The sequence below is a fragment of the Pezoporus wallicus genome, unplaced genomic scaffold (assembly GCF_028554395.1).
Source record: "Pezoporus wallicus isolate ANWC-B61680 ecotype Strahan unplaced genomic scaffold, APGP_CSIRO_Pwel_v1 scaffold_8769, whole genome shotgun sequence".
In the NCBI taxonomy this organism is placed as follows: domain Eukaryota; kingdom Metazoa; phylum Chordata; class Aves; order Psittaciformes; family Psittacidae; genus Pezoporus; species Pezoporus wallicus.
The window spans coordinates 242,970-264,392 of NW_026642673.1; the positions used below are offsets into that span (position 1 = coordinate 242,970).

General features: G+C 53.4%; 3 protein-coding genes across 10 annotated transcripts; all 3 read right to left on the minus strand.

The window, feature by feature from the left end:
* Positions 1-674: 674 nt before the first annotated feature.
* On the minus strand, positions 675-4,428 carry SCN2B (sodium voltage-gated channel beta subunit 2). Of its 3 annotated transcripts, none has more exons than XM_057431973.1 (4): positions 4,195-4,428; positions 1,590-1,756; positions 1,099-1,309; positions 675-962 (listed from the first exon to the last, which is right to left on the minus strand). In XM_057431973.1, the coding sequence occupies exons 1-4, from the start codon at positions 4,262-4,264 to the stop codon at positions 763-765; spliced, it is 648 nt and encodes a 215-aa protein (XP_057287956.1). In that variant the 5' UTR covers positions 4,265-4,428; the 3' UTR covers positions 675-762. The 3 variants fall into 3 exon arrangements, with proteins under 3 accessions (XP_057287956.1, XP_057287958.1, XP_057287957.1); XM_057431975.1 differs by lacking the exon at positions 4,195-4,428 and adding an exon at positions 3,919-4,160; XM_057431974.1 differs by lacking the exon at positions 4,195-4,428 and adding an exon at positions 2,672-2,887.
* A 1,843-nt stretch (positions 4,429-6,271) lies between these two features.
* LOC130611363 (junctional adhesion molecule-like) lies at positions 6,272-12,070 on the minus strand. 6 transcript variants are annotated; one of them, XM_057432042.1, is made up of 8 exons: positions 11,837-12,070; positions 9,944-9,992; positions 8,490-8,653; positions 7,901-8,129; positions 7,629-7,758; positions 7,208-7,268; positions 6,906-7,001; positions 6,272-6,698 (listed from the first exon to the last, which is right to left on the minus strand). In XM_057432042.1, the coding sequence occupies exons 2-8, from the start codon at positions 9,984-9,986 to the stop codon at positions 6,537-6,539; spliced, it is 885 nt and encodes a 294-aa protein (XP_057288025.1). In that variant the 5' UTR covers positions 9,987-9,992; positions 11,837-12,070; the 3' UTR covers positions 6,272-6,536. The 6 variants fall into 6 exon arrangements, with proteins under 6 accessions (XP_057288025.1, XP_057288023.1, XP_057288024.1 ...); XM_057432039.1 differs by lacking the exon at positions 11,837-12,070 and having other exon boundaries at positions 6,276-6,402; positions 6,504-6,698; positions 9,944-10,081; XM_057432040.1 differs by lacking the exon at positions 11,837-12,070 and having other exon boundaries at positions 6,273-6,698; positions 7,901-8,126; positions 9,944-10,081.
* Positions 12,071-13,208: 1,138 nt separating this feature from the next.
* LOC130611358 (myelin protein zero-like protein 3) lies at positions 13,209-19,418 on the minus strand. The gene is made up of 5 exons (XM_057432025.1): positions 19,104-19,418; positions 17,910-18,120; positions 17,124-17,289; positions 16,269-16,332; positions 13,209-14,358 (listed from the first exon to the last, which is right to left on the minus strand). The coding sequence occupies exons 1-5, from the start codon at positions 19,401-19,403 to the stop codon at positions 14,332-14,334; spliced, it is 768 nt and encodes a 255-aa protein (XP_057288008.1). The 5' UTR covers positions 19,404-19,418; the 3' UTR covers positions 13,209-14,331.
* Between the last annotated feature and the right edge of the window lie 2,005 nt (positions 19,419-21,423).

The window sequence follows — 21,423 nt, forward strand, 5'->3', positions numbered from 1 at the left end:
AGTCAGCCCAGCACCTCTGGCTGAGATGCTCAGACCCAAAAATAGCCCGAGAAGCAGAAGGGTACATCCGTTACAAACCAGGAGCCATTAGTGGCTCCGAAAAGCAGCAAAGCTCAGAGACACCTTGTGAGCTAATGGTCATTACCCAGCTTCTGAGCAGGCTGGGACAGTCCCTGAGGAGCACAGGCTTCTTGTCACAGCACCCTCAGCACTGGCACACAGGACTTGCAAGGAGGAGATGGACAGCTATGGGCATCCCTTAGGGACAGGCGCATTGGTGTCTGTGCCCTGCGAACAGCAGGAGCATCTTGGGGGTGAGACGTGACCCCGAGGGCAGACGGTGCTGGACACTGGCTCCTTCTCTCTTCTTCTAGTGGGACAGGGTGCAGACATCAAGGCATGGGGCTGCCCAGCCCCTCTCTGCCCCTGCTGGCACCTGCTGCTCCATCCCCTCCATGCAGGAGGGCCGTGCTCATCCCCCCTGTCCCATGCCACCCTGTCCCCAGCACTTCCTCACGGGCACACGCAATGCTCTGGCACTCAGAGCCGCAGGGGCAGCCCCAGTGTGCTTCAGCCACCATCCCCAGCCCTGCCCGCTGTGGCCAGGCTCCAGGGACCTGCTCTCCGCGCCCTGCTCCAGGCTGGGTTGGGTGTTTACATGGAAGGAGGGATGCTCTGGGGAGACAGAAATCCTTGCTTGGGGAAGCACATCAAGGGGGTCACGCTGTACAGGGGTGAAGAGGGAGGGAGGGACGGGGGGTGTTACTTGGTGCCCTCGTCTGGGTTGCCTTCTCCGTCTGTCTTCCCTTCCTCCTCCGTCTTCTGGTCGTCTGTGTTCAGCCTCTGCTGCTTTTTCCGGCGCACACATTTCACCACCATCAGTACCAGGATCACGACGGCCAAGAAGCCGCCTACAGAAGCGCCCACGATGACAGCCACCGTCGAGTCATGCTTTGGAGGCTCTGCGGAGACAGGGCTCAGGGAATGAGCTGGAGCAGCCAGCGGGAGCGACTGGGAACAGGCAGGGCCCTCGCTCCCACTGCCGGGGTGAAGGCAGGGCACAGGGCAGAGCACAGAGCAGCAGAGGGGATCACTGACCTTTGGTGAGCACCTTGAGGCTGATGCTGGCGTGGCCCCGGTGCCGGTCCGGGGGGTTCAGGACGTAGCAGTTGTAGGTGCCCTCGTCCTCCAGCTGCACGTTTTTGAGGGTGAAGGACACGTCGTACTTGGCGGGGTTCCCCGTGAACTCCACGCGGTTCCCAAAGCGGTCCAGCTGCTTGTTCATGATCTTCGTCCGGAACTGCAGGAACTGGGCGGGAGGAGGAGGTAGGATGCTGTTTGGTACAGGCTACGTGAGTGTGCCAGGCGTCCCCCTGCCCTGCGTGTATTGCTGCATGCTCCCACCGCAACAGCCCCTCCTCATGGCACCTCTGCTGCCACTGTTCTTACGCCATCACTTGCTATTTTTCCCTGTGGCAAAGGGCTGGGTAGCAGGAGCACACGTGAGGACCCCAAGGAATGCACACGACTGCTTCAAGCTGATCCCTGGACCGCTCTCTCAGCACAGCCCCAGCCCCAGCAGGACTCACCAGCTCCTCAGAGCAGTTCCTGCACTCCTGGTATGTCCAGTTGAGGGAGAACTGCTTGTTCTCCACCTTGTAGCAGGAGTTGAAGGTGCAGGAGAGCTTCACAGAGGAGCCATTCAAGGCATTGATGGTGGCAGGAGCCATGACCTCCATCCCCAATCCTGTGGGTGCTGCAGCGAGCAGAGCAAGAGCAGAAATGTGGAGTTAGAAAAGGGGCACAAGCATCCATCCTGCGGGCAGAGCTCACCCTGGGGCCTGGAATTGCCTCCCAGGGACACCCAGCCAGGACCGGGGTTTCCCTCCACAGCAGTGACTGGGGACAAGGAGGGAGCATCCCCAGTCCTGGCACCATCCCTTGGCTGAGCTGAAGGAGCATCAGTCCTCTGGTGACCCCCTCTGCCTTGCCTGGCTTGGCTGACTTCTGCTGACTCCAGGCAAGCCCTGCTCCTTGCACTTAGCAGAGGCTCTCCTGCTGCAGGATCGATAACCCAAAAGGCTGGATGCAGCATCAGCACACGGGGCTCAGCGCCACTTACACGGAGCACTTTATGGCTGTGCTCATCAGATTTCATTCCCAGCAGGATGCTCTACAGCAGCAAGGTCTGGGATCTGCCAGGACCGGCCCCTGGAGCTGCAGGGGGAATGCAGATGCTCCCCTACCTCCCAGGGGAGCTCGCACGAGGATTCTCCAGCTGGGAATGCCCGTGTCAAGACCTCAGTCACTGCTGGGGGGGGCAAGGCCAGTCCCTGCACCCTGGCCCTGCTGTAGCAGGGAAACAGGGGCAGTACCTGGTGCAGCTCACAGGGCAGGATAGGGCCTGGGCAGGGATGGGGTGTTTGTGCTCCTTTCCTTCTGGGTGCTGCAGCAGCACCAGAACCCCAGTGCCTGCATCCAGCATGTTCTTTCCAGCCTGTGAAGGCCTGAGGCAGGCTCCTGTGCAACCAACTATTGCAAACTGTAAGGCTGAGCCATTAAAAGCACAGGGACAGAGAGCCCCAGATGGATGGGACTGCGAATGGGGGCTATGGCACCCCATAGGCAGGGGCAGTGACACGGGCAGCAGGAGCTTTTCCCATCACCTCACCTCTCCCCTTTGGCTGCTGCTCTTTGCTCAAACCTTCTTCCTGAGGTGCTCCTGAGTCCAGCCCTGCGGCCAAGCTGGATGCACGTCAAGGCTGCTCTGCTGGCTAATCCGCTCCATCTGCAAGCAGGGCAGGAAAGGGGCCAGGCTCTGCAGCCAGGGAAAAGCGGCTTTCCCAAGGTGCAGATAAGGCTGTTTTGAGCTGCACCTGGGGGGTGCAAATCAGCAGCAACTGGAAACCACCTGAGGGATGCCCTCAGGTATGGCCAAGCCCCTGGGGATGGCTCCCTCCCTGCTCATGCTGAGCTGAGCGCCCTCCATCCAGCCTCTGCACAGGGCACAGGGATGGGGAGAGCTGGTGCGTGGGGACAAGCCACAGCAGCCAAGGAAGGAGGAAGTGTCCAGGCTGGTGTCCCAGCCTCGCTGCGCCATCGCAGCCCAGGGTGGGACAGAAGAGCCTGCTTGTCCCTGGAGGTCCCTTCCCAGCCCAGGCCTGGTTGCAGGGCTCCCTGCACAGGGTCATGGGCTCGAGCGCCCGTCAGCCCTCACATTGTGCCCTGTGTGTCTGCATTGGGTGGCCTTGTGCTGCGTCCCGGGGGCACCCCAGGCTCTGCAGTGTCAGGGCTTTGCCCTATGCCAGACGGTCCTCGCAGGCAGCCAGCACGCCACGGGCACGTGCCTGGGGAGCACCTACATGTGCAGGTCCAAACCCTGCCATGGACAGGGTATCCAGCACCAGGGGACAGCAGAGGTGGGGAAAGACACCGCTAAACCCCCTAGAGGCCACCATCCAGGCTGTGTCCTTTGGTGCTGTGCAGGCTCCCAAATGCTCTGTCACACTATACCCTGCACCCAGGGCTCAGGAGGTAAAATGACACGCAGGCTCTAAAGCGGTGCTCACTGGGCTTTTTATCCTCCATTTCCCAAGGCAGCCCACCGGGAGCTCCAGGACAGTGCAAACAGCACCTCAAAGTGATGTGTTCCTCTTCCCAGTCCCTGTGGACCCAAACCTGCTGACACACGCTGCTGGCTCCGGGGCAGGACAGAAATGCAGAGACCACGGTTCCCCCCCCCACCCCATGCAGCACCATCAGCCCAGAGCCCACAGAGCACAAACCAAAGGACAGTCACAAGCCACCCATAGCCCCCCAGCCACGTCCTTCCCAGCGAGGCAAAGCCAGAGGTGCCCCATACCCCCACTGCAGCCCTCACCCCTGCTGGCATGCAGAGAGCCCTGCGCTTGGACAAACCTCAGCAAGCAGGATGCACCATGCTTTTAGGATAAGATACAGCCGCAGCATGCCCCCATCCTGCCTCAGGTCGCCCTGGCTGGTGGGTTTGAGCAGGCTGCCCTTCGGACCACCTCCATCCCCATCCCTGCGGCACAGCGCTTCTCGCTGCATCCCCGCTGTCGGAAGGGGCTGGGATGCGGGAAGGGGGCTCCTGGCCACAGAGGGTTGTTTCTCCCCAGCCTGGGTGCTGTCCCCTGGCAGCCGTGTGCATGCAAGGGTCGAGATGACACTTACCCAGCGAGAGGAGCAAGCTGAGGCCAGTGAGGAACAAGGTGGGCTGCGGGAGCCAGGCTTCCAGGCTCATTTTGATGGAGTTTTGTGTATGGAGAGGACGTGGTGGTGGTGTGGGTTGTGGTGGTTTGGCTTTTTTCGAACGCCCGGGTTATGTGCAGGTGACATATAACATTAGAGCTGCTTTATTTCTACAGCCCAATATGGCTGGAGCCGTGCTAGAGCCGAAAACCAGTAAATCCTGTGGTTGGTGGATTTCAGCAGCACAAGTGGGAGGGCAGAAAAATTTTCCCCTGAACAGAAGGAGAGCAGTGCTGGCACTGGTGTGCAGGGGTCTGCCCATGGGCTGTGTCACTGAGCATCTCCTGCAGTGTGCTGAGCACAGGGGAGCCAAGGAGCAGATTCCTGGTGGGATTCAGTGCAAACTTGACACTGGAGCAAGCAGCGCTCAGGGCTCCTCTTCCCCACAGGAGACCGGCATCCCAGGACTTGTCCAGTGCCTTGCAGCCCAGAGGGCTCCCATGGTCCCTGCAGCCTCCTGATTTCAGTGGGGCGGTGCAGATGTGCCACCTCTGTCCGGCTGGAGGCTGCAACCAGCCCTACTTGCACCATTCGCAGCAGCAGTTCCCATTCTGGACAGCCCAACCATCAGAAATTGCCCTTGATGCCAGGCAGAGAGCAGAGGGTCCCTGCCTGCACAGCGTGCCCGGGAGGAGGCAGTGGGTAGAAGCGCTCCCAATGCTGATGCGAGGGCAGCCCCCTCACTTCCCAGGGGTGCCAGACTCTGCTGGCACCTCCCCCTGCAGGATGCTATCCCAGGGAAATGCCCTCTCCTCATCCAGACCTTGGGATGCGGAGGCCCTGCCCAGCAGTAAAAGGGCTGGGAAAAGTCTGCTGTCCCCTTTGCACCATTGCTCAAGGACTCCAAGCCTGGATTTAGGCTGCAGAGAGAGGTGCAGGAAGGAGACAACACATTGCTTCATGAAGCCAGGGACAGCAGCTGCTCAGCCACCCTGTTCTTGTGCCCTGGGACACACAATGGTGGGGTTTGCTGCTGCAGCATTCGTGAGCAGAAAGTTGAGAGATGTCCTGGAGCCAGAGCACATCTCATCCCCTGTGCACCAGAGCTTTGGGAAGGCAGGGATGGGGCGATGGGGAGGGCAATGGGGAGGGATGCAGAGGTGCTCTACCACCTGGCCAGCTTCAGGAGGGGAAACGGGGCAGCCAGGAGAGAAGGCATTAGAGGAGTGCCAGGGTGAACACAGGAAACCTGTTCAGCAGACACTCACTGCACGCACAGCACAGTTTTCTTACTGTGCTGGGCAGGCAGACATGGCTCTGCTCTGCTCCCATAACCCTGCAAAGACAGCAGAGGTCATATGTAACCCCCTGATGCCCCAAACCCAGACCCGTTTGCTGGATCCCCCTGTAATCCCATCGTGCAGGAAAAGAGAGGAGGGTGTCAACGTGAAACCAAGGGCTGCAGCGGGAGCAGGCTGCGCTGCAGTCTCCCATCCGCAGCGCCGGTGGGAGGTGGTCCCATGCTCGGCACCTGGAGGTGTCAAACATCTATATATAGAGCAGGAGAGGAGCCAGCGCCTCCGAGACGCTGCCCCGGAGGCCATGGGGGGGTTCCCGGGCTCCCCGGCCAGGGCAGCGAGCCGCAGGTATAGGGTGCACCTAGGGCTGCTCACCCATAGCAGTGGATGCTGCGTGGAGATGCGTGTGGGCACGCACACGTGGGGACCCACTGCCCCCTCTATCCCCTGCAGGGCCCAGGCAAAGGGACCCCCTTTGCTGCCCATTTGGCTGTGCTGGAGCCATGGGTGCCATGTGTGGGGCTGCACATGGGTGCAGGGGCTCGCAGGCTCTGGGCCAGGCAGTTTTTGGCACACTTGGACATCACACGATTAAGCAGGAGGTAAAAGTAAGCCAGGAACAGGGAAGACTCCCTGAGTTTTATTATCTTTGGAAGATACCTTTGGCATGCCCACACTGCTCCTGCTGCACCGCCCCTATCCCCTCTCTGCCAGGCTCTCCTTGGAGACGGTTATCTCGGGACCCGGAGCTGCATGGACCAGCATCAAAAGCTACAGTGGGGGGGCTGTGCCCACTGTTCCCCCCTCCAGAGACCAGGAGATGAGAGCCAGAAAGACGCAGCTTCCCTGGTCCCCACAGGCATCCTGGGTGGGATGTGCTCCAGCAATGACTCTGGCATGGGGCACACGGTGAAGTGGCACCACTTGTTAGAGGAAGGGCTGACAGCAGCAGAACGCTGCCTGCCCAGAGGAACAGAGATCCCTTGCACACACCTGCTGGCTAAGGGCTTACATCCCCCAGCACAGCTATTTCTCCTGCTCTGGAGCCCTGGGAAGTGCCACCTCTGGTCTGCTGTAGGGTTCCTCGCCTTGTCCATCACCTTGTCTCCCTTCTCCCATCCATTCAGCTGGGATCACCCTCCTGGCCAGCTCCACGTAGACACCGTTCTCCTGGAAGCGAGATGGGTGCTGCAAGAAGCAAAGGACAGGGCATGAGACTTGCTGCAGTTATGGGGCCCATTTGAGTGGGCAGGAGGCAGAGGATGCTGCTGTGTAGTACGGGGAGTGAGGGGCCAGGGCCTGGATGCTATCACCCTGCAAGAGGGGGCAGTGATGAGGGGGTCATCAGCCCTACTGCTGCACTCCCTGCCCATGCTTGCCACAGCTCCTCCTCACCATGGTTATGTAGGTCTCCTCAGGTCTCTTCTTCTTCCCTGCACCCTGTTCAGCCTTGGGTACCTCAGCTCCAGGGATCGAGGAATACAGTGCTTCCTGTGAGAGGGAGATCAGGATGCTTGGGGCTGAGTGGTCCCCCAAGTACACGAGGGCTGCCTTATCCCTCACTGGGGGTGGCTGGCCTGCAGCCCTCTGCACCCCATCACTCCCCCTCTCCCACCTCCCACCACAGCAGGATGTGGCTGCACCCCAGGGAGGGCAGGCTCACGCTCCCCTGCACATAGCTCAGCCTCAGCTCTCACCTCTGCTCTGTTCTTGCTGCCACCATTCCCAGTCCTCTCCAGGGCCATGTTGGCTGCAGACCTTGAGGGAAGGCAGTGGTGGTGTCACCTCAAGCAAGGAGCATCGCCTGCTCCTCCTGCCCTCTCCCAGTACACTGGGATGTGCATGCCTTGGCCAGGCTGTCCCTGCTGTTGGAGTGTCAGGAACCCATTAGATCTGGGAGCAAAGGGGGGGACCGGGCAGGGCAGTGTGGCACTAGAGGGCAGCAGGAGCCTGCACCCCACTGCAGGCAGCGCAACACCCCAGAGATGAGCCCTCCAGTTCCCTCCCTCCAGCTCTGCTTGTGGCAGTGAGGATAGTGCTTGGCCAGGGAGAACGGTGCAGGAGGTCTGCAAGGAGGTGCTCTGCTCAGCCCCATAAACCCAAAGCCAGTGTTGGTACCTCTTCCTCAGGCTGAGCCCGGCCAGGAAAGCCAGCACAACGGCCACACAGCCACAGCCCACAGCCAGAGGCCAAAACCCAGTGTCTCCTAGGGCTGCAGCATCCTGGGCGCCTGCTGCTCCACGTCCTGCTAGGGAGACATCAGTGCAGGGGATGGTACACACAGGGACCCTGCTGCAGAGCCATGGTGACAGGGGCTGAGAGCCTCCAGAGCCCCTCCGCATGGGGTTGAGCAGGGTGATGGGAGAGGGGAGCAGGCACAGGGCACGCACCTCTCTGTTCTGTGGGGCTGACGTGCAGCACCGTGTGGTTCTTGAAGATGCTGCTGCGCTGGAGCAGCCGGACCTCACACACGTACGTGCCGCTGTCGTTCACCTGCACATCCTGCAGCTGGATGGAACCATCCCAGCGGGACACGTCCCCCTGCCACTGCACCCGCTCCCGAAAACGGCCCACAGGGATGCTATGGTTGCTGTAGTAATAAAACACCATCTCCTCCTGCTGGGGCACAGACAGCGCTGGATGAAAGGAGCGCAGTGGAAGGGCACTGCACTGTGTGCCTTCCCTGCTTGACAGCCCTCAGGTCCATGCTCTCTCCCTCTCCCCATGGAGTGTTTGCCATGCACAAGAGCCCAGTTTGCTCCCAGCTCTCTTGGAAAGCCGCAGGACACAGCACCAGGTATCATGGTTCCCTGCAGTGCAGGGCCACGGGGAAAGGTGGAGGTCCCCATTGCCATGCAGGGGAACATTCCTCTTGCGGACTGGGCCATTCCCCACAGCTCCTGCAAGCTGCCTTGCTCACCTTCCCCTTCTCCCTGCCCCATTCCCTGCTCCAGCACCCATCCCCTGATCCCAACCCACCTTCTGCGTGCCAGCTCCTGCCAGGCGCAGCCAGTCCACTTTGGCCATGGTCCAGCCCTTGGCCAGCGGGTCTAGGAAGAGGCACTGCAGCAGCACAGAGTCCCCAGCACTGGCTCGAAGCTGCGGCTCCATGAACACCCATCCAGCCGACCCGCTGCATCGCTCTGCCAGGGACAAGGACAGCAGGATGAGTCCAGGGAGGACGGCCAGATGCAGCCTGCCTGTCCTCATAGATATCTCCTCTGCAGGTGAGCCTGGGGCTAACGGCACCGACCAGCCCAGAGCGCAACAGGGAGGCTTTGCTGCCCGTGCAGGCAAAGGCTCTCCCTGACCCCTGCTCTCGGCGTGCCCGGTATGCGGGGCAGCACATCCTCCCAGCCACCGGAGCAGGGGCTGCTGCACTCACTGAACACCCCACGCGAAGGGAAGTGGGGAAGCACAACCCCAGCCCTCTGCGTCTCCGAGCCAGAGCCTGCAGCGGCTGCAGGGCTGTTCCACTGAGTCACGGGCTGGGAGAACCAGTGCCGCTCTCATCCGTACCAGGCCAGGGGCAATTCAACTGCTCCGCACGCAGCTCAGTTCCTCTTTCACAACCTGCCCATTTGGCTTCTTTCCCCCTTGCTCACAGGCTCCAGACCTGGGCCTGGACTTGTCTGGCCATGTAACTACTGGTTAGGGCTCCTGGAGCAGCCGGACAACAGGGAAACAAAAACAAACCAGAGGAACATCAAAGAGCACAGGGCTGATATAAGCCTCACGAAGCAGATGCCGACACATCGGGCTGCAAAGCGTGCGGCAGGAAGGGGAAACAAGCGGGGCAGCAAATGCCACTGGAGCTTGTCAAGACAAACCCTGCCTGCCCTGGCAGCACCCTGCAAGCAGAGCGGCTGAGGCTCCGGCACTTGTTTGCCAGGATCTAGGTGAGCTGATTCCATGGGGAGCTGCTCAGGCAGGTAGGCTTTGTCCTCAGTGTGTGCAAAGCCACCGAGGGCTGGGCTGTGGCCAAGCACCAAGTGCTTGCCTGATGCCCTGTGAATAATAAATGCAAAGTGCTACAGCTTCCCAAACAGGTTTCTTCTGGTCTTGACCAGCTGTGGGGCTGAAAATGACAAATATTTGCCAGCAGAGAAGACCAAGGGAGCCAGTTGCCTCTGGCAGAGCCAAAATCAATACCTTGGAAAGCTTTCCCTGTATTTAGACTCGACAAAGCAGTTCTACTTCTTTCAAAGCCTTGGAGCCTGGCAGAATAAGCACGGGACTCTGTCCAGGGATGCCATTGCAATTTGAAGCCTATACATATGTGAGCTCTGCAGAAGGGAATACGCAGCACCCAGAGACCAGAGTCACTGGTACCCAGGAGCCCAAGAGGTTCTCGCTGCAGGAAGAGAGGAACCTGTGGGTCTGTTAGCAAAGGCAGAAGGTCAGTAAACCCACCAGAATGACTTACAGCTTACCCAGCCATGTCAGCACCAGAGTCAGCCTCAGCAACACCTTCATCTTCTTCTGGAAAGAGCAGCAGAGGTGACACATGCATCAGCCTCCCCTGGGGCAGGAGAGCAACAGCATGCAACTGGACCCAAGTCACAAAGAGACTTCCTTCAGGTCCTCAGACAGGGATATGATGTTTGCTGCCTGGATGCTCAGGTCAGCCCCAGCTGAGTGAGTGAAGCACAGATGTCACTGTTTTGAGACTGAGCCCTGGGAAGGAAGAGAGCAAGCTGGGGGGGAGGGCCCAGCCTGAAACCCTTTTGTGTTTCCCCCAAGTAATGAATCTTTCCGGTGGTTTGGGGGTCGAGTCTCGCATCTGAACTGAGATGTTCGTAAACCTTAACCCTGCTCAGAGAGCAACGGGGAGATTCTTCTGCTACGTACTCAGAGATGTTTGGTCCTAACAACACAGACCCCTTACTGCATGCTGCACATGGTGAGAAGTGTTCAGCCAGTGCCATCTTTGGTCTCTGTATTCACTATGACCTGCAGCACATCTCTCCAAACAAAGCCAACATCATCCTTCCACTCATAGCAGACGTCTTCTGCACCCTAGGAAGGACTGGCTGTCATTGTCAGGAACATGCCAGCCAGTGTTCACACGTGGTTCACAGGGAGGCAAAAGTCAGTACCCTGCTTGCTGTGCCTCTGCTCCATGATTCAAAGCTACGCCCGTTCAAAAGTGAGGGGGGATGAGAGGGGACGTGCAGCTCCATGCACACACACGGAGCAGCAGGAACAGCTGCTGCAGCGGGAAAGAATGAGCCCCTAAGAAAGCTTCCATCTCTTTACATGGCCACAGACATTTGATGATTCGTTTTTCTTTCCAAACGCATTTTCTCAGCAAAGGGAGCTCAGAAACACACTGAGATGGGTTCAAATAGGGATTACAGAGCCAGAATTAGCTGCTGGGTGACCAACAGTGTGTTCTAGGCTGAAAAACAGTCACTGCAGCTTTCCAGTCAGTGCATGGTGTTCTGCCTGCAGTCAGGGATGTAAAACCACCTCTGCCCTTCATCACTCTCCCCTTTCCACAAACATGATCCCAGAAAGTGGCAGAAAGCTGCCTGGAATTCTCTCCAATCTGCTCTGCAAAGAACACGACCTGGTTGGGGGTTGTTTTTTTTTTGTGGCTGGAGGGGAGAGCTGTGCAGTTTGAGTGTGCTGTCGGCAACTCTGCCCCAGCACCGTTTGCTTGTGCACACATAACCTGCAAACACAGCAAACTCACGCTCAGCTCCAAAGCTCTCAGCGGGTGCAGCATCTCCCAGCACAGCAGGCCAAAGCCTCCTACTTCCCAGCTATGCTGCCAAAAGCCATAGAACTCAAGCAGAGCTACGCTTGCCCGGGATCACCCCCACACAGGGACCAAAATAGGAGCTAGCTTAAAAAGGAGTCCTCAGCACACAGCAGGCTGCACACTGGGATATCTACATGCAGAACTTCACAAGTTCTCTGCAGCTGAGTGACTGAGGCTCTGGTCCTTACTTCCATCCAATCCTTCTTGCATTTATTACCCTATGTCTAAGAATAAACTCCAGTCCTATATGGGAACACATTTGTACAGGTTCCCCCTCTGTGACACGCAGAGCAAGTGGGTGCTGTGCGTGCACCAGCTGAAGGCAGCACCCACTCCCCCAGGCTGTTATATAAATCACAGTGCTGACATCTCCAAATCCTTCCACAGGAGAGTTGCTATTAAACAGACTGGAGGGGGGGGAAATACACGGAAACCATACTGCCTTCAGAGTTTCCTACTTTTGTACAGGGTACCTGGATCCTCAGCACTTCTGCGCTCCCCTAGCTCTCTTCTCAGGAAGAACAACCAGCTAACAAACACAATGGCAAAAAGTACTCACCTGGAGTGGTTTGGGGCAGTCAGTTTCTCTTGGACAAATCAACCCTCAGTAACTAATTTGGGGTACCTGAAAGGATCAGTTGCTGAATCGTCTTTGAAGTTGTGCATGCAAGACATTTATCTTGTATGCCAGTCTTTATTTCCGAGTCTCTTATTTCAGGTTCACTTTGGTGGTCACTTTCAACTTGCAAGAGGAAGTTAAGAGCTATACTGAGGTACTGACAAACCAGCACGCAAAAGGAACTGTTAGGAGAGGCAAGGAGGATTATAGATGCATACGCCTTAGAACCAGTGATGGGAACACAGCTTCTTAAGGAGAAGACACCGCGCGGGTGCAAGACATGGCTCAGTCCCACGCTTTGCATTGCAGCAAAGAGATCTGATCAGTCATTAAATGAGAAGTCAAGAGCAGAGAGAATCCTGGCAAGCAACCCTTTTGCAGCCTGTGCTCTCCCTTAGCTCATTTTTGAGGCCCAGAGCTGGTTAAAGAATCTCTACGCTTGCAGACTGGCTCTTGCCCTGGTGAGGCATAGGCAGCAGGCAACACTGGGTGGCTTAGCTGTACCTTTTTTAACCCCCAATTGTCCTCCCCATCCCTTTGAGGGGAAGGACAGAATGGCCACACGGCACTTAGCTGCCAGCTGGGATTAAACCCCAATACAGAGCATGGACTGCTTTCAGTCCACTGCACACCCACACCCCAATCACTTTGAAAGTGCTTTTTCATCCTTCCTCTTCCTCTGGAGTACCACAGCAATTACTGTTCTCCATCAGCGTGTTTAATGGTACACAGAGCAACTTCCATACAGCTAACAGAGAAAGTCTCTTTAGCTTCAAGGTGGCAGTTTAGGTTTGCACCAGAACGATTTGCCCTCCATCTAGCCGATGGTTGCAAAGGAGTGCAATTGAAGGCAAACAGTCTGCAGAAAACAAGAGTCATTCATGTTCACAGGGAACTCGAGTACTGCTGAAAGTGGAACAACAAAGCCACTTCCCCTAGGCTGCATATCCCACCAACATCCTTTCTCAGGAAAGTCTCAGCTGGGAGAGTCACTGTCTCATCACCCAGCACAGCTTTTCATATGTTAGTTTATAATAGGAGAAAAATCTATTTCTTGATCTGGAGACACGGCTCTACAGTTACCTGCCCCACAGTCGGGAACTTCAGCCTACCTGCAGTGGGCAGCCATCAGAGAGCTGCTAAGGGGGCACTTGGTCCATATTCTTTAGTGGGGTAAATCTGTCGCCTAAACACCTCTTACCCATCATCATCTGGCAATCGCTATAGCTAAGCAACAGCTGAGGCTGGCAGTTTTAGGAGTTCAACTATATTTCTCTATATTTAGCCAAATGAAGGAAACCACAGCCCAGAATGAAACAAAGCAATTTATTGGTAATGGCACAAACAGTAAACTTAAACACACATGTAAAAGGAGGCTATTTGACCAATGCCGCATACAGAAAGGAAGCTGAAACCAGCAACTGTTTAGGTGCTAAGCAGACATGAATTCCACTGCTCTCTGCCATCCATTACCGGAGAAGGTTGGTGAAAGAGGATGTGCTGTCTGTCAGAGGGCAGTAATGATGCATGTTTGGCCGTTACCCTCAAAAGGCACCTAGAAGAAGAGAGGAGGAACACGTCTCTTCTTCTGAACACAGAAGATTCCTTTGGACATTGCTTCAGTCAATGGTTGAGGTAGATGGGGTTATGTTTCCCCAGATACAGAGTCCCCATTTGCATTTCTGATTTTTAAAAATTGGATTATATGAATTGTGCTTCACTTCTACAAGTAGGAGATGAACCTACTAATGCAGCCCTGGACAAATACTCACAAATAAAAAGGAAAGGGAAAACTCAACAATATAAAGGTAACATTACTTTGCAGCTGGTGACTTAAAAACAGAATCAGAAAACAACAGGAACAAAACAGTGGCAGATTAAACCAAGAAACAGTTAAAAGCAGCAGGTTCTCTTGCTCCAAGACAAAGGATGCCAGGTACCAACTTAGACTGTTTTCAATCCTTAGCAAATACTTCCCAAAAAATGGAGAAGAAATTGTTGTCAATGTCCAATGATTATCACCTTAGAGAGCTGACAGCAGTCTGGAGCAGCCTGTGCTTCAGGCAATTCAGATTCAAGGGCACAGGAAAGGAGGGAAGTTACAATAATAAAGGCAGCAAATCTGCAAGTAAACTGAGAAACTGCATTGGCAGGCTGCTGGTAGGGAACAGGCTGTACAGCTGTAGGCACCAAGGTTTCTGCAGGCACTGGAGAAATGAGGTTAAAAGAGTTTTGGTTTTCCACTAAATCAGAAAGATGTCAAAAATCATTGTTTTGTGCTTAAAGTGAACTATCCCATCGGCATTATTCTTCCAATCTACAAAGATTAGAGCAGGTCCTTCAGTCTGCACTGGTTATCCAGCAGCCTTCGTACTCATCTAGCCATGATTTTCAGTGCTGTCATTTTGTTCTTTATCCATAGCTTTAGACTTTCATCAGTATGGATCCTCCTCATCCGTGTCCTACACAGGAAGAATGGGAGAGAGAAATTGAGTCTGTATAGGAAGACATGAACCGCTTTATGAGTTTGACAAGATTTTGAGTCTGCTGGGCTTCTGACAAGAGCTTAAATGCTTTCCAAGATGCTGCTGTGCTTCAATAAACCTTAGAACTTGTAGTCTCTAAGCACTTGCAGCTAAGTCTGTTTGACTTACCACAGCCAAATTGCCACAGCATAACCAACACGCACAGTGTGTTTTAAGAGAAGTAGCAACTAAAGCTCAAGCAAAAGACAAACCACAAAGTGCAGACAGCCATCTCCTGAAAAAGCACCTCCAACCCCTACGAAGAAAGTCCAGTTGTTGTTTTTCAGCTACAATCAATGACACACTTTCAGATCCCCATTGTCTCATCTTTTAACCACAGTAATCATTTGATGGCGTCCCCACCATCCAGCTCTGCAGCTCTCAGCTTGAAAGAAACTCAAAGCTAACAGCTTCTTTGTAAGGGAAAACTCACTAACTTGCCAGCCATTTCCAGTCCAAACAGATTTGCACTGGCTTTGCAATTTTAATTATTTGGCAACACATAAAGCATGAAAAGGTACAGGGCAGAGAACTCAAAAGTATTGAATCATTAAAGGGAGCGAGACAGGATGTTCTTGGTAAGCCAAATATTTTGGTATCAGAGAGCAAAGTGTCAAACAGATAACAAAACACCCAGCATGAAAGCAGCAGGACTGTAACATTCAAATTTGCCTTCTCTCAAAGGATAAGAAGACATTTTTCAATTTCTAAAACCTCCAACTGTGTGAGCCATGTGTTTCTTCAAAGTGGGCCTCCCATCCTTCCCCATCTCCCCCGAAGGGGAGCAGTGGTGCCTCCCTGCTGCCCAGCATCGCACTTGCAGCAGCCTTTCCATGTCCCATGGCAACTCTCATTTTGCATAAAGCTTTTTCTGCTTTCTGCACCTCCTAAAACTCTTGCTCCCAATACTGCTGAGTTGTAACTGTTGTGTCTTATGCAGAACTGCAAACATTTCACATGTAACTTGCATAGCTGCTCATTTCTTATTCTGTACCTAATGAAGCAGAGAAACCATCAGCACACACTTGTCTGAAGGCTCATGAATTTAGTACACTTGAAATCACTGGCATTATAATAGTGCATCAAGCAACACATTTAAATCCTCCTTAACATACTTCCAGACCATGTATAAAACAGGTAAACGTGTGTCTGAGGTAAGCTGGCTCCATAGGACATCAGGGGAAAAACAAAACCACTCTCAAGTTAGGCATATTAATGAGCTTACTCTGGAATGTGCCACAGTTATGCCTGTGGCTGCTAATGCCAGCACACAGAACCTGAGGCCCATTTTACAAAGCAAGTACAGCAGGTGACAAACACATTCAGTAGTTTCAGCACAAGACATCTGATCATCAGAAGCTTGCTGACAGGGTAGCAAGAAAACAACCACCACTTCATGAAACAAACAAATCAAGAGCTTAGCATGATTCCCTTGTGACAAAACCAGTCTAAAGAGCAAGGTTACACACTACCATCTTTACAAGAAACAGAGTGGATTGAGGGATCTATGCCTCCACTCCTCACCTCAGCACTGGCAAATCCAAACTCGTTTTGCAGAGCCTTGAAAGAAACTACACAACACAGTAGCTAGCACTTCAAGTTCTGATTTTTCATCTTCAAGTATCAGCTTTGATTTCAACAGAGACAAATGAAAAACCAACTTGGTGGATCTCCAGACAACTTCCCCTGCCAGTAACACAGTGTGAGCAGCTTCTGCGCCTAGTCATTTGGGGACACTTCTTTGACATCCAGAGGTGTTACGACAAGCTCTGTCTGCTGCTCTCAGCACCTCTTATGAGCCCCGAAGTTGACAAAAGCCAGTTATGAGAAAACCAGCTTTCACTTACCACACAGTTCAGACACCGGTCCCTGAGTTTCCCCAAGCAGGTGCCTGTCCCTGTATGTTCAGACCTGCAGAAAAACCACAGGATTAGGTTGGACTTTCCCCCAACACACATACTAAGTCCTGTGGACTGTCAGTTCTAGTTCTACCACACTTTAACTCTGCCCAGCAAAACTAAAAAGAACAAAGATCAGGTCCCCTACTCTGAAGGCAGATATGCCACTGAAGTGCTATGAAGGACACAAGAGCTGCCATCTGGCAAATCTCACAACACTAATCAGAACATTAGATTAAAAACCCCATTCTGCAAGAACTTGTAGTACTGAATTCATTGCAAAACAGGTATGGCTCCAGCAGTAGGCACATCACCTGATAGTTCTCACTCCTGAACCTTTCCAGAACAGAACCCTCTGCACTTCAGAAGGGAATTCAGCCTCCAAGGCTCATTCAGTACCTAGCATCTCTGCTCAAGCCATCAGAGGAGAACCAGTTAGCATCATTCAGTTTGGTATTTCACACCAAAAAAAGCCGACATAAGCAAAGTATCTTGCTGATTCAGACTGAAATAAATCCAGTTACAGAAGTGAAAGACCGTCTAACATTAAACTGCTTCAGTTCCATGGCCATGCACGAAATGACACAAAAAGGGGATGTACAGCACTTAGTTTATGCTCAAACATGGGGATTTTCCAGAGCTTTCTGAAGGCTGGCCAAGTCATGCTAGTGGAGAAGTAGGTTTCAGTGACTGACCTGCAGATGCTGAGAGCTTATAGAACAAAGGACAGTGGAGAAACTGTCCTTTGGCCAGTGTCAACAAGCCAGAGTGGAAATACAGGTTTCAGGATGCAGAAGAACTTACTCATCAGACACTTCGATGGAGGATTTCTTATAGCCAGGCTTTTTTTTCTCCTTTTGCACTGCAAATTTTCTTCCCATCCTTACCAGCAGCAGAACAACCACAATGATGGAAGGGAGAAACACTAAAATGGACAGCAGCACCGCTGAAGTTAGCTGGAAGGAGAAGCCTGCAGAAAAGACAAACAGCAGCCCAGCTGCCTTTAAGTCTCTGGCAAATGTTCATCCATGACACAGGTTGCGAGGCTTTCAGTACAAAGCACAGAGCTGACAGATCTGCAGCAGCTTGTCACTGAATCTCTAGGATTCCTGTCAAGCATCCAGCACAGTAAGGTGCTTTATTTGCAGAAAGCTACAAAGGAAGGCAGGTCACGACACAGTTCTATCAGTGTGCCTAAACTGCAAAATTGGGGCAGGTCTCACACGCAAGGCAGATGAGGAAATTAAGTAATATTAAGAATCAGCACTTGTGATGCGACTCTTATTTTTAGACCAGTATTAAACTTGTTCTACTGCTGCAGTATGCAGAGAGCAGAACTCCTGAACAATTGCACGCTTTTGATTTCTTTTACCATCACAGCTCCCTCAGTCCCTTCCTGCCCCAATAAATGCACTAGTTTTCAATGTCTGTGGCTCAGAAAGATGGGGTGAGGTAACTTTTGGTGAAATTCTAATGTGGAACTCCAGGGAACTTGTTTCATGAGTGATGCTCAGACTTCCATGAGCCTGACAAAGCCGCAATGCAGCTGTAGCACCTGGATGAGGACATGCCACTGACATGGAGCCTTACCTCTCTCAGTAACTACCAGGGTCGTTTGGGGAATGTTATGGTACACATCCGGAGGATTCTTCACGCTGCAGATGAACGTCCCATTGTCACTCTTTGATGGGCTTTCAATAGCAATGGAAGCATCGCCCTTGGCAACATTCCCAACCCAGGATATCCTGTCTTTGAACTTTCCCACTGTTGTTGGGTATGGAACAGACTGATAATGAAAAATCTAAAAGGAAGCAAAGACAATAAAACACTTGTCTAAGAAAGCAAAGCAAACTACTTTTCGGATTGCAAACATAAATGAACACATATTAAAAGTGAGAAATAACACTTCTTGTATAGGAGACCTTGTCAAGTTCTCATATGATAACTCTGAGTCAGCCTCATTTCATTACATCTCCAATGCTTTTATCTACCAGCCTCAGCTCTACTGTCACCATCACCATTCTAACCAACTTTTTCCCTTCTGCAGATCTTCAGTTGAGAAGCAGAGTGGGCTTCTTGCCTCATACAACACAGAACACACAGTTCTTGAAGGCTTGCTTCTTGCACTTTTGCTCTTGCTGTCTTATGAGTAGAGGCTTAGCAGACATCACTTGATAGAAGAAGCACCCTTTTGCTCCAGATAGAAGGATACTCCTAAGAGTTCAAACTCTTCAGGCAACAGAAGGCACCGATCATCTGTAAAGATGTGCATTTTCTGTTTCCACCTTGAAGAAGAGATTTTCAGCGAGCTTTCAGACTCAAGTTTCAAACTGCTGCTCACAAAACAGCAAGCAGAAGCCCTCAAACTTTAGAGGCTGTCATCATCACCGTCTTCAGACTGTCACCACTCACATGTGCTTGCCACTCCAAGAAATATCAGCCATAGCCTGCATGACAGAGCTACAAGGGTCCAGCTGCCTTCAAGAAAGCTTCCGATCAAATGCTTTACACTCTATTCTATACATAGCTACAGTGCACAACACAGCCCTGGTGTCAACACCCAAAACTCATCTACTTTATCATCATTATGCTATTATGCATATATGCAGAGTATTTTTCAGCAAAAGAACACTAAAGCAATTTCACAAGGGAAAGAAGGTGACAGTGACAGTCCCAAACCCAAAGGGATGAAGCAGCACAGCAAACAGAACAAGTATGTTCAGAATCTCATTATGCACAGAGGCCTGGTCAGTCTCCACTACAAAAAGAGGCCGTCCCACTTACTGTCTCCATCTGACCACCCGCGATGGGCCGGTACGTCCAGTCTATCGTCAGGCTCTCAGCGATGGGAAAACTGGATTTGAAGGAGCATCTCAGTGCTACCTGTTCACCAACATAAGCTCGCACGCTAGCACTGGCTTTTATTTCCAGGGAAAGAGCACTGCAGGCCCCTGTGGAACAAGCACAAAAGACAAGGATTTGTTTCTTGTCAGAAGCGATGGTGTCCCAAAGGCACTGGTGCGTGTGCAGGTCAAGCAGCCTAAAGACGGAAGCACAGTGATGACTACCTCCCCATAATGACATTTAAAGAAAAGCAGACAGCTCCACTCACCTATTTCCCTGTGGGATCAGAACTAGCCCAAATTACAGTATTTATCTGGAAAACACCACTAAAAGCCTGCAGATACTTATCTCGGGTGGTGAAGAGCCGAGAAATGGAATCAGCTGGCTCTCTGCTGAGTTGCCAAGTGCCAGCTTTAGACTAATCCAAGGCAACTCACGCTTCTTTCGGTACCAGCCGAAAGCCCTGGAATCCCGAGTGAAAGTGACCAGACTTCAGCACAGCAGAGAAGGCCGAAGGTACCGCGTTTGGGGCACAGCAGCATGAGCCATTGAACGCTGCGTGCGCTGCCCTGCGCTGCTCAGGAGCTTCGCTCCCCCCCACGGTTCTCCTGCCCTTTCCAGCGCTCCCCGCTCTGCAGCGGCCCCGGGGCCCGCAGCGCTTCGCGGCCGCACCCAGCTCCGGCACGGCCCTTCCCGGAGCCTCCGAGCGCATCCCGTCCCCGCTGACCATCCTCCCTGCGGGGCCCGCCGCTCCCGGAGCCGGCTCCCCCCGATCAGACCCGATCCCATCCCATCCCATCCCGTCCCGTCCCTTCCCGCAGCGCGCCGTTACCGAGCAGCAGCAGCAGGGCTCCCCGCGGAAGGAAGAAGCCACCGCCCGCCTCGCCGCACCGCATCCCGGCTCCGCTCTGGGCCGCAATATGGCTGCTCACCTGCGCTGCGCAGGTGAGGGCGGAGACAGCCCAAGATGGCGGCCCCGGGTCGCCATGGCGACGGGTCGCCTCGGACCGGGAGCGGAGGGGACCGGCCCGGGTACCGCGGCTCCCCGCGCCCACACGGGCCAAGGGACGGGGCGCCGGGCTCTCCCCGCTCGAGGGGACCGGGTCTGGGTGAGCCCCGTGGCTGCGTTTTGGGTACTTTTTAGAGCAAAGCCCCGCTTATCGGGCACCCCCGCGTCCCTGCACGTCTGTCACATCCCCTTCTACTCACAATCACTGCTCTCCACAAAGCGAGTTTATTGGTAACCCAGGAGACTGAAAATGACAACGTACAGACAGATAATGCGGCCAGCACATTACAGACAGCGTTATGAAGTCATAAAGATACTCTCAAAACAAACAGGCTGATGTTTTGACTTGGTGCTGTTGGAATCCTGTAAGAGCTCTGCAGCTGGAGCTTTGGCAGAAAGCAGTGACCTCAGAAGCTGCAAGAGATTGATGCAAAACACACACCAACCGGTAAATGTTATCCTAAATAGAACACCATACATTCCCAAAGTGTAACGCTTCCCATCTGAAGTGGCAAAGGGATTTAAACTACACTGTACAACCGGCTTCTCCTCACGCAGACCGTGTCAAACAGGATTTTGAGGGAGGAAAACCAGGGCACACAAAGGCACCTTGTGATTTCCAAGGTGCGAACCTGCACTTTGAGCGTCTCTGCTCAGTCAGGTAGCTCGGCATTCTGCTCCAATCTGGTGGCACTCTGTCAGAGCAGACTTTGTCACGTTCTGCAGGTGTGAAGGTGAAGAAAAGTTCCTTGTTCATGGAGCAAGTTCCTCCTGCTTTGCTTCAATGGAGGAGTTTTACAACTGGTGTTAATGTCATTCTCTTTCCTTGCCAGAATTTCAGGCTGAGCGGGGACACCACGCTCCCAGCATGAGGCATCTGGAATTCAGCTTTGTCCTAACATCCCAAATTACAAGGTTTCTGCATCTGCCTTAGAAGTACCTAAGAAGAAAGAATATAAGAACAAAGGAGATTCCTTGCTCAGGGTTATTGTAGACAACAAAAACAGGAAAGGCAGCTGCTGACCTCAGAAACTGAGTGGGTAAAACTCATGCTGTAATGTTGCCGCAAAGCCAGCAAATGTGGAAACAGTCTCAGGCTCCGTGTAGCAATTTTAAACCAATAAAAAGCCAATGAATCCAAAAGCAGGCTCAAAACTGGGGAAAGGAAATGAATTCACTCCTTATCCACAAAGCAGGCACAGCATGGAAAGCATCAACGCTAGGGAGGAGAAATCTCAGCTGCAGCACAGA

What these genes read in the sequence shown, in the direction of transcription:
- SCN2B (XM_057431973.1), bottom strand. Translation starts at nt 4,264, where the DNA reads ATGAGCCTGGAAGCCTGGCTCCCGCAGCCCACCTTGTTCCTCACTGGC. An exon ending in CAGCTTGCTCCTCTCGCTGG is followed by an intron (nt 1,757 to 4,194) that starts GTAAGTGTCATC and finishes TGCTCGCTGCAG; the next exon opens with CACCCACAGGATTGGGGATG. An exon ending in GGAACTGCTCTGAGGAGCTG is followed by an intron (nt 1,310 to 1,589) that starts GTGAGTCCTGCT and finishes CCTCCCGCCCAG; the next exon opens with TTCCTGCAGTTCCGGACGAA.
- LOC130611363 (XM_057432038.1), bottom strand. Translation starts at nt 10,019, where the DNA reads ATGTGTCACCTCTGCTGCTCTTTCCAGAAGAAGATGAAGGTGTTGCTG. An exon ending in CAGCCCCACAGAACAGAGAG is followed by an intron (nt 7,759 to 7,900) that starts GTGCGTGCCCTG and finishes ATGTCTCCCTAG; the next exon opens with CAGGACGTGGAGCAGCAGGC. An exon ending in AGGAGACCTACATAACCATG is followed by an intron (nt 6,699 to 6,905) that starts GTGAGGAGGAGC and finishes TGCTTCTTGCAG; the next exon opens with CACCCATCTCGCTTCCAGGA.
- LOC130611358 (XM_057432025.1), bottom strand. Translation starts at nt 19,403, where the DNA reads ATGTCATTATGGGGAGGTAGTCATCACTGTGCTTCCGTCTTTAGGCTG. An exon ending in TCCATCGAAGTGTCTGATGA is followed by an intron (nt 16,333 to 17,123) that starts GTAAGTTCTTCT and finishes GTTTTTCTGCAG; the next exon opens with GTCTGAACATACAGGGACAG. An exon ending in ACCGGTGTCTGAACTGTGTG is followed by an intron (nt 14,359 to 16,268) that starts GTAAGTGAAAGC and finishes CTTCCTGTGTAG; the next exon opens with GACACGGATGAGGAGGATCC.